The sequence below is a fragment of the Larus michahellis genome, unplaced genomic scaffold (genome assembly GCF_964199755.1).
Source record: "Larus michahellis unplaced genomic scaffold, bLarMic1.1 SCAFFOLD_603, whole genome shotgun sequence".
Classification (NCBI taxonomy): domain Eukaryota; kingdom Metazoa; phylum Chordata; class Aves; order Charadriiformes; family Laridae; genus Larus; species Larus michahellis.
In genome coordinates this window covers 1-11,945 of record NW_027436460.1, presented here as the reverse complement: position 1 = coordinate 11,945, position 11,945 = coordinate 1, and the positions used below count along the sequence as shown (strand labels likewise).

General features: G+C 62.1%; 1 protein-coding gene across 1 annotated transcript; it reads right to left on the bottom strand.

Annotated features, from left to right (window-relative positions):
- Nucleotides 1-483: 483 nt before the first annotated feature.
- On the bottom strand, nt 484-11,939 carry LOC141737462 (dynamin-2-like). Its single transcript, XM_074572162.1, is given in 9 exon segments — nt 484-639; nt 1,113-1,285; nt 1,288-1,366; nt 2,577-2,625; nt 2,628-2,808; nt 3,118-3,282; nt 3,649-3,760; nt 4,104-4,213; nt 8,683-11,939. Coding segments are annotated over 9 exon segments (1,011 nt in total). The 5' UTR covers nt 8,755-11,939; the 3' UTR covers nt 484-569.
- Nucleotides 11,940-11,945: the final 6 nt, after the last annotated feature.

Below are 11,945 nucleotides of genomic sequence, written 5' to 3'. Positions count from 1 at the left end.
TGGGCTCAGCCCCCCCCCGAGTTTCAGCCCCCCCCCCCCCCCCAAGTCCTGACGCCGACATTGAGCCCCCCCCCCCCAAGCCCCCCCGCCGACCTTCAGCCCCCCCCCCCCGCCCCAGGCCCCGCCGCCACGTGGAGGGCGATGGAGAAGGGGGGGGGGATTTCGGAAAAAGTGCAAAATCCAACACACCCCCCCCCCCTCCCCCCCCCCCCCCCCCCAAAAAAAACCCTCTCTCTAATACGGTTTATGATAAAGGGAGGGGGGTGGGTGCTGGGGGGGGGGGGTTTCTCCAGCCCCTCGCACCGTCCGTTACCGGCACCGCCGGGATTTCCGCGCTCGGTGCCCGTCCCGAGGCGGGGGGGGGGAGGACGATGGCGGCGGCAGCGGTGGAAGGGGCGGGGGGGGGGCCACGGTTCAACCGCTCCGCTGAGCTGGTGGCAGGTTTCAAAAGATTAGATGTGGGGGTTTGGGCGGGGGGGGGGGGTGCTTTTTTTTTCCCCTCTTTTCCCCCCCCAAAAACCGGCAAAGGCGAGTGGCGTCGTGGGGGGGGGGGGGCCGCGGGGGGGCGGTTAATCGAGCAGGGAGGGCTCGGCCGGGCGGATTATGGTGGGCCGGTTCGGCGCGGCGGGGGGTCTTCTGCTGCAGAGAGAAGGGGGATAGAGAGGGGTGAGTGTCGGGGCCGGGGGGGGGGGACACACGCGGCGGGGGGGTCACGGCGTCGCGAGGTGACGTTGTGGTGGCAGCTCCGCTGGAAGCCACGTCCCAACGGGACCCCCGGGCCACCAAGGGACCGGCAACCGGCACGGAGGGACGGGCAACCGGCACCGAGCCTTCCGCAGGGGCTGGGGGGCAGGGGGGGGCGGAACCCCCGCCCCAGGGGAAAAGGAGGGGGGGGCTCTGAGCCCCGAAATCACGAGCCGCAGCCCCCCCACGGAAGGGGGGGGTTTCGCAGCCCGGAGCCGTGGGGGCGCGGGGAGAAGCTCAGCCCAAAGCGGAGCATCCAGCCTTAGGGAAGGGAGGGGGGGGGCAAGGAGATGAGACCCCCCCCTCGCCCCCCCAGACCCCCCCGGGAGGGTTGGGGGGGGGGCGGAACCCGCAGCGGGGTGTCTTACCTGGGTACTCCCGGCGGGATGCCGGGGGGGATGCGAGCCGGCCGCGAGGGGATCTGAGGGGGGGCTGAGAAGGGGTCGTTATTAGCAGCGAAGACGTTCTGGGGTCCGGGACGGGAAGGGATGGGGGGAGCGGCGAAGGAAGAGGGTCCCCCCGCCGGGATGGGGATGAGGGGGGTCCCGGCGTCGGACCCCGGACAGCCGGCGGCCGTCCCGGCGGCAGGACGATGGAGGGGGGTCTGCGCTGCGGCGGGGGGCTGCGGAGGAGAGAGAAACAAAACAAAACAAAACAAAAAACAACCCACCTTTAGGGAAGGGGAAAAAAAAAAAACCCCAAACAACCCCGAATCCACGTTATCCCGGCGGATTCCCACAGCGTCCTCCCGGGGAAGCGGAGGGAGTGTGGGGTGGATGAACGGAGAGCGGGGGGGAGGGAAAACCGGTGGAAAGGCCCTCAGAGGGTGGGGATTAGGGGCACAGAGTCGAGCTGGGGTCGGTGCGAGTGGTGTTCCCCAGGGGTCAGTGCTGGGCCCAGTCCTCTTCCATGTCGTCATCAATGGCCTGGATGAAGGGACAGAGCGTCCCCTGGGCAGGTTTAGAGGTGACACAAAGCTGGGGGGTGGCCGACACCCCGGAAGGCCGTGCCGCCATCCAGAGAGACCTGGCCAGGCTGGAGAGTTGGGCAGGGAGGAACCTTCTGGAATTCAAGAGGGGCAAGCGCAGGGTGCTGCACCCGGGGAGGAATAACCCCCCGCAGCAGGACAGGTTGGGGGTGACCTGCTGGAGAGCAGCTCGGTGGGGAGAGACCTGGGAGTGCTGGGGGCCGACGGGACGGCCATGAGGCAGCCATGGGCCCTGGTGGCCAAGAAGGCCAGTGGCATCGTGGGGGGCATGAAGAAGAGCGTGGCCGGCAGGTGGAGGGAAGTCATCCTCCCCCTCTGCTCTGCCCTGGGAGGCCGCAGCTGGAGTTGTGGGTCCAGTTCTGGGCTCCCCGGGTCAAGAGGGACAGGGAACTGCTGGAGAGGGGACAGCAAAGGGCTACCGAGATGCTGAGGGGACGGGAACGTCTCTCTGCTGAAGAAAGGCCGAGGGATTTGGGCTTTTTGTCTGGAAAAAAGACGGCTGAGGGGGGATCTCAAAGGGTGGGTGTGAGGAGGATGGGGCCAGGCTCTTCTCAGTGGTGCCCGGGGACAGGACAAGGGGTAACGGGCACAAACGTGAGCATGGGAAGTTCCACCTAAACACGAGGAGGAACTTCTGGACTCTGCGGGTGGCAGAGCCCTGGCACAGGCTGCCCAGAGAGGTGGGGGAGTCTCCGTCTGTGGAGACATCCCAAACCCGCCCGGACGCGTTCCTGTGCCGCCTGCTCTGGGTGACCCCTGCTCTGGAGGGGGTTGGAGGAGATGATCTCCAGAGGGCCCTTCCAACCCCTACCATCCCGTGATTCCTGTCGCCGGTCGAAGGTACCTGTGGCCGCTGCTGGTCTGAAGCCAGGTGTCGTCCACAGGGGGGGGACGGGGGTGGAGACGGTGCTGGTGCTGATGTCCCCGATGATGTTCAAGGCTTCTTTGAGAGCGTGGTACATGCGGAGCATGTCATCCCGGCGTTGCGCCTGGTCCGCCGACTCCTCCATCAGGCTGCTCTGGTCGGCCGAGGAGTACAGGTAGGCCAGGAGCTCCGAGTGGATGAAATCCTTGGTCTGAAAGGAAAGGAAAAGCGAAAAATTAGCCCCAAAATGCCAACGGGGTGGGTGCAGGAGGAGAGGGAGGAGACGGAGGCGCAGGGCTCATGGGGACGCCTCTCCCGCGCAGCCCCGACATCCCCGTCCGAGCGTCTCCTGGAGCACAAAGCCCCTAAAAACGAGGAACGGAAAGATCCTCCGATCCCATCGTTCCGGCCCCAGCTCCGACGCAGCCCCCTCCGATTCCCACCGGGTTGGGGAACGTCTTCTTCCCCCCGCCGCCCGCCCCCACCCCCAAAATCGCCGTCGCCCAGCGCGGCCGCTCACGTTATTTATCATGAGGTGCATGATGGTCTTTGGCATGAGGTCCCGGATGGATTTGTTGATGATGCCGACGTAGGAGTCGACGAGGTTGCGGATGGTTTCCACCTGGCGTTCCAGCTGGGGGTCCATGGAGAAGGTGTTCTCCTGGGCGCCCTCCTCGCTCTCCGTCTGCGCGGGAAAAGGCGAAGGCGCAAAGTTACGCACCCGGAAAGCGACCCCCCCACACCCCCCGGCTCCGCTCCGCGCTCATTCCACCTCTTTTTTTCTTTTTTTTTGGGAAAACAAGCGTTTAGTTTGTAGCCCGGAAGGGCCAGATCCCACCGATGCCACGAAAGGAGCGCCGCGTTAGAAAATTCCGTCGTCTTTCGCGATACCGTGGCGTTTTTCCGGGATATCCGAGAACCCACTGAGCCCCACATCGGACCCCAAAACCAAGAGTTCCCGAGACCGAAGGCTCGTCCCGGGCTGGGCTCGTGGCCCCTGGGGCTGGCCGGCTCCGTGGGGGACTCGGGCAAGTCAGAGGGACGTGTTTACTTGGTCTTTCTCCGGATAAACTCCCGCTCGGAGGAAGGAGGCTTTCCAGCTGTCCACGTCTTCTTGGGAATCGCAGGCCAGCTCGATCTGACGCAGATCCTTGTAGACGTTCCTGGTGGGGGAGAAGGAGCGGAGCCGGGGGGTGAGGACCACCAGGAGGACGGGACAGCTAGCCCACAACATGAGGAAGCCCGAAATCCCTCCGGAATTCCATATAAATATCGGCGAGGCGCTGCTTCCTCCGGAGAAATCCTCCCTCTGCCGAGATCACGGATGCACGGCACCCGCCGGCCGGGGGGAACCGGATCCATGGCCAGCGTTTGGGCTAACGATGGCCAAAGGAAGGGGAAAGCGTTGGCCCGACCACCACGGAGCGTGTTTGGGGGCAATCCGAGCCCGGCGAAGGGATTTTTGGGGGGGGGGGGGGGTCCCCGCTGCTCCCGCCCCCCCCTTACCTTTGCTCCGTGTTGAAGATGGCGAAGACGTGTTTGTTGGACATAAATCCCTTCTCCACGTCCCGGATTTTCAAATTATCCAAAGGCAACATGTATTTCTTCTCCTTCTCCTGCGAAGGGGGCCGGGGGGGGGTGTGTGAAAACGGCTAATTAGCTAATTAACCATCCCGAGCCGGAACGCAACCCCAATCCCGAGAACGGCAGCGGGGGTCGGAGCTCCCCCCACGGCTGGGCCACCCAATTCTTCCACCTCCACGAAAAAAGGGCCACCAAAACCCGCTTTTTGGCCAACGGCATGCACTTCCATGGCAAAACCCGAGAGATTTAATGGGGACGGATCAATGTGTCCCCCCCCCCCGGAGACTCCCCCCACGAAGGGCACCCATTTCCTCAACTTGGCACCAAAAAAGGGGCCACCAAAACCTGCTTTTTGGCCAAAGGGCCACCAAAACGTGCTTTTTGGCCAATGGCGCGCGCGCTTCCGTGACGGAAACTGAGAGATTTAATGGGGACGGATCAACATGTCCCCCCCCCGGAGCCTCCCCCCACAGAAAGGCACCCATTTCTTCCACCTTGCACCAAAAAAGGGCCACCAAAACCTGCTTCTTGGCCAAAGGGCCACCAAACCCCACTTTTTGGCCAACGGCGCGTGCTCCCATGATGGAAACCGAGAGATTTAATGGGGACAGATCAATGTGTCCCCCCCCCAGAGACTCCCCCCACGAAGGGCACCCATTTCCTCAACTTGGCACCAAAAAAGGGGCCACCAAAACCTGCGTTTTGGCCAAAGGGCCACCAAAACCCGCTTTTTGGCCAACAGCACGTGCTCCCATGATGGAAACCGAGAGATTTAATGGGGACGGATCAATGTGTCGTCCCCCCCGGAGACTCCCCCCACGAAGGGCACCCATTTCCTCAACTTGGCACCAAAAACGGGCCACCAAAACCTGCTTCTTGGCCAAAGGGCCACCAAACCCCACTTTTTGGCCAACGGCACGTGCTCCCATGATGGAAACCGAGAGATTTAACGGGGACGGTTCAATGTCTGTCCCCCCCCTGGAGCTTCCCCCCGACTCTGGACCGTGAATCCCTTTGGGTGCTGCTCCGATTTCCCCGGAAAACCAAGGAGAATCCGACAGCGCCGAAAAAAAACGGCGGAAAAAGGGATTTTGGTCCTTCCCAGTGGCCGGGGGCAGCCCCGGGGGACGCCGCCGTCCCTCGGGAAGGGATGGAGCCGTCTCCATCGGAGCCCACCCCCATCGTCTCCGTGGGGTTCCCAGGAATTTTGTGTGTCCCCCCCTTAAAGAAGGGGAAACGGATGGAAGGAGTCGAGCGGCGGCCGAGCCGCCACATCTGGAATCGTTTAAACCCAACTCCCGGCCCCAACTTTTGTCTCCGGACGCCGGCGCGCGCGTGGGCCACCCCCGGCCCCCTCCCCGCCGCAAAGAAAAAAAAAAAAAAAAAAAGAAAAAAAAAAAAGTGACGTTTTCGCAGCGAGGCCACGAACCCAAAGCCTTCCCCCCCCCTCCCCCCCCGCCCCACACTCCTCCTCACGATTTCCTGCCAAAAAAAAAAATCTGGAAAAAAAAACCCAAAAAACCCACAATTATTTTTTTTTTTTGTCTTTCTTTCTTTCTTCCCCCTTTTTTCCTCCAGCCCGGATTCGGCGGCGAGGAACTTTTTTTTTTGTTTTTTTGGTTTTTTTGGGTTTTTTTTTCCCCTTCTTTTTTTTTTTTTTTTTTTTTTTTTTTGTACCGCCACGTCAGAAGGGGAGACAAAGCGGTCGCCTTGCGCCCCGGCGGGCTTCTCTCCTTCTATTTTTTTTTTAAAAAAAAAATAAAAAACCAAACCCAATGTGGGGGGCGGGGAGGGGGGGGGGGGGGGGAATAATTAATAGGAATGACCCCCCCCCAAGTGCCCCGGCTTCCCGCGGAGACTCCAGCCCAGCCTGCCCAGTGTTCAGACTACCTGTTCAGGAGGGTTCGGCGCTGTACAGTAGTCTGCACATTGGTTAGATCGGGTTTGGCCAAGCAGCGCCCGGCAGCCGCCAGGTAAGGGGGTGTTTGGGGTTTTTTTTTGGGGGGGGGGGACGGGGACGGGACGGATTCCGTCACCTTTGGCTCTCCCTTTGGCGGTTGGTGTTTTTCTTTTTTCCGAGGGGTTTTCTGCCTTCTTTTCTTTTTTTGAAGTCTCGCCGGCGGGAGCCCGGCAAGTTTTTTAATGGTGGGGGGGTTTTTTTGTTTTTTTTTTTGGGGGGGGGTGGTGGTGGTGGCAGGGAGAGCGGGGCTCGCGGAAGACAGAGCCCCCATTCATCCCCCCGGGGGCGGGGGGGAGCGGATGGTTCTCATTAACCCACCGCAGAGGGGCCAAGACGTGCCCCCCCCACCCCCTTTAAGAGGCCTCTGCGCAGGAAACCGGGGTCCTGGGAGGTGGGGGGGTGTGGGGGTGTGGGGAAAAACACACCGAGGGGGGGTGGAAAAACCACGCCGGGGGGGAGGTTTATCCGCTCAACGTCTTTCCTTGAAATTTTAGGAGGTCGATTTAAAAAGGGGGGGCTGGGGTTGGGGGGGGCTGGGGGTTGGGGAGGGGGGATGTGGTGGGGCGGGGGGGGGGATCGGGAAAGGACTTCACCTTCACGAAGGAAGGAGAAAAAAGGGTTTCGTCCCCGGAAAATAAAAATTTGCGTTCACGTCTCCTTTTTCTGCTGGGCTCCGGCGAGGCGGCGGCCGCCCTGAACCCCCTCATGTCCCCCCCAAACCCCCCCCCCCCCGCAAACCAGTTTCCCCCCCATCCATCCGTCCGTCCCGTGTCGTCGTCCCCCCTCCCAAAAAAAAAAAACCCACCCGGCATCTGGCCGGTGACGTAAGGGGGAAAGGCGAGGTGGGATTTTCGGAGCGCGGGGGCGGAAATGGTGGAAAATGTGAAATCTGGAAGGGGGGGCGGGTGAGGAGGCGGAGGAGCCGCTGGATCCGGACCCCCCTGGCTCAGACCGGGAGCCGTCAGGAGCCATCGGACCCGTCGCCATCCCGGTCCCCGGAGCATTGGGGGGCCAAAGGAATGGCTTTGGGTTTCAGCGGTGAAACGCCATTTCCAGGTCCAGAGATGTCCCAGGGCGGCAGCGGCCCCATCCCACACCCCCCGGGGGGGGGACAAGAGGGGACCTGTGGGGTCCCGGCTCTTGGAAATCCCGGGAGAGGAGGGAATGGGGTTCCCGCCCCGTGCCCTGGGCTCCCCACGCTTGGGGTGGGGGGCAATGGAGGGGGGACGGGGGGCGACGGGCACCCAGGGGCGCGGGACAGCCAGCAATGACCCCCCCACACATACACCCACCTCCTGCGGGGCTGCTCGGGCTCCGGGCACCCGAGGTGCCTCTGCCAGCCTTGCCTGGCCCCAACATCCCATCTCCCATCATCTCCCATCTCCCATCATCTCCATCTCCCATCATCTCCCATCTCCCATCATCTCCCATCTCCCATCATCTCCCATCTCCCATCATCTCCATCTCCCATCATCTCCCATCTCCCATCATCTCCATCTCCCATCATCTCCCATCTCCCCTTTCCCATCTCTCCTTTCCCATCTCTCATCTCCATCTTCCATCTCCATCTTCCATGTCCATCTCCACTTCCCATTTCCCATCTCCATCTCCCATTTCCCATCTCCCAACCCTCATCATCTCCCATTTTCCATCTCCCAACCCCCATCATCTCCCATCTTCCATCCCTCATCATCTCCCATCTCCCACTTCCCATCTCTCATCTCCATCTTCCACCTCCATTTCCCATCTGTCATCTCCATCTCCCATTTCCCATCTCCCATCTCTCATCTCCATCTTCCATCTCCCATTTCCCATCTCCATCTCCCTCTCCATTCCCCACCTCTCATCTCTCATCTCCCATTTCCCACCTCCATCTCCCATTTCCCATCTCCCATTTCCATTTCACATCTCCATCTCCCATCTCCATTTCCCACTTCCCATCCCCATTTCCCATCTCCCACCTCCATCTCCCACCTCCCATTTCCCACTTCCCATCCCCATTTCCCATCTCCCACCTCCATCTCCCATCTCCATTTCCCATCTCCCATCTCCGCCTCCCATCTTCATCTCCATTTCCCATCTCCCATCTCAATTTCCCATCTCCCATCTCCATCTCCCATCTCCCATCTCCCATCTCCATCTCCATCTCCCATCTGGGAAGAGGTGGGACACCTTCCTGGGACACCTCCACCTTCCCGGAGGTCTTGGGACAAGAGCGACGGGAGACAAAGCAAACCCTCGCCGAAGAGGGAGGGCAGAGGGCGTCTGGATCCCGGGGGGCCTCCCTCCGCTTCCCGCCGTCTCCTGCTTTATCTGTGTTTACACAATCCCGAGGGCTTCGCGGGGGGAGCGTCTGGAGACGCGGAATTTGCTGGCCGGGACGGCGCGGTGACCGCAGGACACCCTCCAGAGGAGCCCCCAGGCTCCTGCGCTACCCGTTAATTAATCCCGGGCACTAATTCTCATCCCGAGCATCTTCTCACCGCTCCCCCCCCGCCAAAAAAAAAACCCCCCACGTCCTTCCCCCCCGCCGGCACGTACCTCCTCGTCCTTGTACCAGGACAACGACTCGGCCGTCAGCACGAACCAGTATTCCTTGGAGCCTCCCTTCATGATGCTGATGTTGTTGATGGTCAGCCAGCCCCTGCGGATCACCTGGAGACGGAGAAGCCGACGGCGAGCGGAAGGGGGAAGAAGGAAGAAGAGGTTACAGGCTCCTGCGGGAGAATTCCCCAGGCGGAGAGCGAGGGGAAGCGCTTCCCAGCTCCGAAGCCCGCCTAACCCCGGCACGGAGAGCCCTGCTCTCAGCGGAAAACCCCCGACCAGGCAGATTTCGAGAGCCCCAACTCCAAGGGAAGCCACCAGCACGCGGAGGGGGGGTGTCCGGAGCTCTCCTAGCTCCCGAAGCCGGGTGGGAAAAGCAGCGAGCCCGCCGGCCACGCTCGCGGCACGGGCACATCCCAACCCGGCTTCTCCTCGCCCCCGGCAGCCAGGCCAGGAAAAGTGATGGGAAGCAAGAGCTCCGGAGCTCCGATGGGATGAGCCAGGGATTTCGTGCGTGTCCCGGGTTTAAGAGAGGACCGGAGCTGCCCCGGGGGCTGTTTCGGGGTGTCCCGCGCAGGGCGGGGGGGCAGGGGCTGGCATCGGTCCATCCCGAAGGTTGGCGGCACCAGCAGCGCCATAAAAAACCAGAGCTTGGCCTCCGTCCCGGCCATTCCAAAGCCGCCACGGCGCTGGCCGCAAGGAAAATCTGCGGAGACTGAGCCAGCCCCGTCCTCCGGGGCGCGATCCCAGCAGCAACCACCGACTTACCCAGTCCGGCCGCTGCCGGAGCGGCTCTCCCCATCCCCGTGCTGCTCGGGGTCCGCCTCCGCGCCCGCCCTCGGCCTCGCTACGACCGAGGAAACCCGCGTTTCTCCCCCAAAATCCACTCCCCCCCATCCTGCCCCAAAGCATCCTCCCCACGGGTCGCGCCGTCCCCACGGAAGGTCCTCGCGTGCGAGTGGGAGCGGCAGCCGGGCTGAAGCGCCATTGCCAAAGCCCGACGTTGCGAGAAGCGTAAGGTTTTCCGGCGCGTCCGGAGCAGCGGGCAGCGTTTCCCTGTCCTAAATCCACCCGAGGAACCGACGACCGACCGTTATCTCCATCAAACACACTTTTGCCGGGGGCTCTCTCCCACCGCTGGGGGACGGGAAGCTTGCCCCATGCCGTAGCCGGTCCCGGTAGCCAACGTGCCACAACTGGGCCACCGTCAGAGCTGGAGGGGAACCCACGGAGCGTCCCTGCGCCCGCAGCGGCTTCCCCGGGACAAAAAAACCCTCGAGGAACAACTCCGGCATGGCCGATCCCCACCGGGACACCGGTGCCTGCTGGAAAACCCCCCAGAATTATCACAAACGGCTCGCAGCCGGGCAGCGGAGACGTGCTGGAAGCTGGAATCGAGCCTCGAGGGGGGATAATCCGGGGCTGGATTAGGACTAGGGAACACGCTCCTGTCGCCGGCATCCCCCCCTGAGATGATATTCCACCATCTCAGGGGATGGGCTGGGAGTTTTCGGAGCGTTTCCAAGGCAGGGAAACTTAGGCTCTGCCCGGCGGGGTTCCTCCATCCTTCTGGGAGCTATTGGAGGGGGAGGAAGGTGGCCACGGCTCAAGCCTTTAGACCCAGGCGCGAGTCCCGGGGCTGGAGGGGAGCGGGATTTCTCCTCCCCATCAACCCCCGTCGCGGTTTTACTCCGGGCACGGCAGGACCACCCCGCTTTTTCCAGGAGCCGAATCTGCCCGCCAGTGACCCGTTCCCGGGTAAAAAACGGGAAACGGGAGGGTCCCCAAACCCGGCGGCTCTCTGCCGTGTCACCCCATCCGGAGGGTGTCGGACCCCGGCGGGGCAGGAGCCGCCTCGCCAACAGCGACACCGACCGCTTCTAGAGCTGAAAACCGCCCGACGAGCGCCCCGATGTATTCAGGGAGAGCCCGGCATGTGAAAAAACATTCCCCCCCCCAACCCCCGCCATTCCGCACGCATCCTCCCGTGGGTATCCCGCGTCACGGGACGCCCTCGTGCCGAGCATCCCGGCAAAACTGCTGCCCCGCGACCCCACGGCGTTTCTACCCCAGCGCTTGACGGGGGGTTAGTTACCACCACACGGGTTAGTAATGGGGCAGCTGGGGGGGGTGGGGGTGGGAAATGCGTTTTCGGGGTGGGGGGGGGAGGCGGGTTTGATTGGCGTCAGTCCAAAAGCATGGAGGGGAGGGGAGGACGAAGGACCCTTGCGTTAGGCAGAGAGGGGTTAGACACGAGCGCGACGCGGAGTTTGTCGTGGCTCCTCCAGCAGCCGGCTCCCAGCGGCGTCCCCCCCGGCCCCGGCTCCAACCCACCCCGACGCCGGGGAAAACGCAGCCGGCGACGGCCTTGCGGAGGGTTTTCGGGCTGCTCGGGTGGGCGCCCACCTAAAAGCCACGACAAAAGCCACGGGGTTAGGCACAGAGAAAGCGCGGGGCGCCGGCGGGCACAGGCAGCTAGAGCTAAAAACTTAACTCATAACAGATTTTTCTGGCGAGGGGAAGGAAGGAGCCCCGAAATCGAGAGGGCAGAGGTTTGTCGGATTGAAGATTTCACCTCTGGCACGTTTGAAAAAACCCACCACCACCCCGATTCCCATTTTTACAAATAAAACCGTCTCGGAATTTGAAGCGAGTCTGGTTTTAAAGGAACGGAGGCAGGAGGGGGGAGATGGAGAGGCCCAGAGGATGGGGCCGGGGAAAAGGCAGAGGGAAAAGGTTCAGGAGTCAAACGAGTCCTTGGAGTGGGGCTGGAGGCGCTGGGAGAGCTTCGGAGGGGATTATAAGGAACAGGGAATTCGCCTTTAGGCACAGGGATGGAGAGAGGGGCCGGGAAGCGCCGAGGGAGCGTTAGAGAAAAGCCAGGATTTGGTGCGTTTGGTTAAAGGGTGGAGGGGGGGGACTTGAGGTGGGACCCAGGACACCTCTGTCCCCAAAGGCAGGTGGAGAGGGAGGAGGAGGAGGAGGAGAGAGAGGAGGAGGAAGAGAGGGGGGAGGTGAGGGGGGAGGAGAAGGAGGAGAAGGAAGAGAAGGAAGAAGTGAAGGAGGAAGAGGAGGAGGAAAAGGAGGAAAAGGAGGAAGAGAAGGAGGAAGAGGAGGAAGAGAAGGAGGAAGAGGACGAAGAGAAGGAGGAAAAGGAGGAAGAGAAGGAGGAGGATAAGGAGGAAAAGGAGGAAGAGAATGAAGAGGAAGAGAAGGAGGAGGAAAAGGAGGAGGAAAAAAAGGAGGATAAAAAAAGGAGG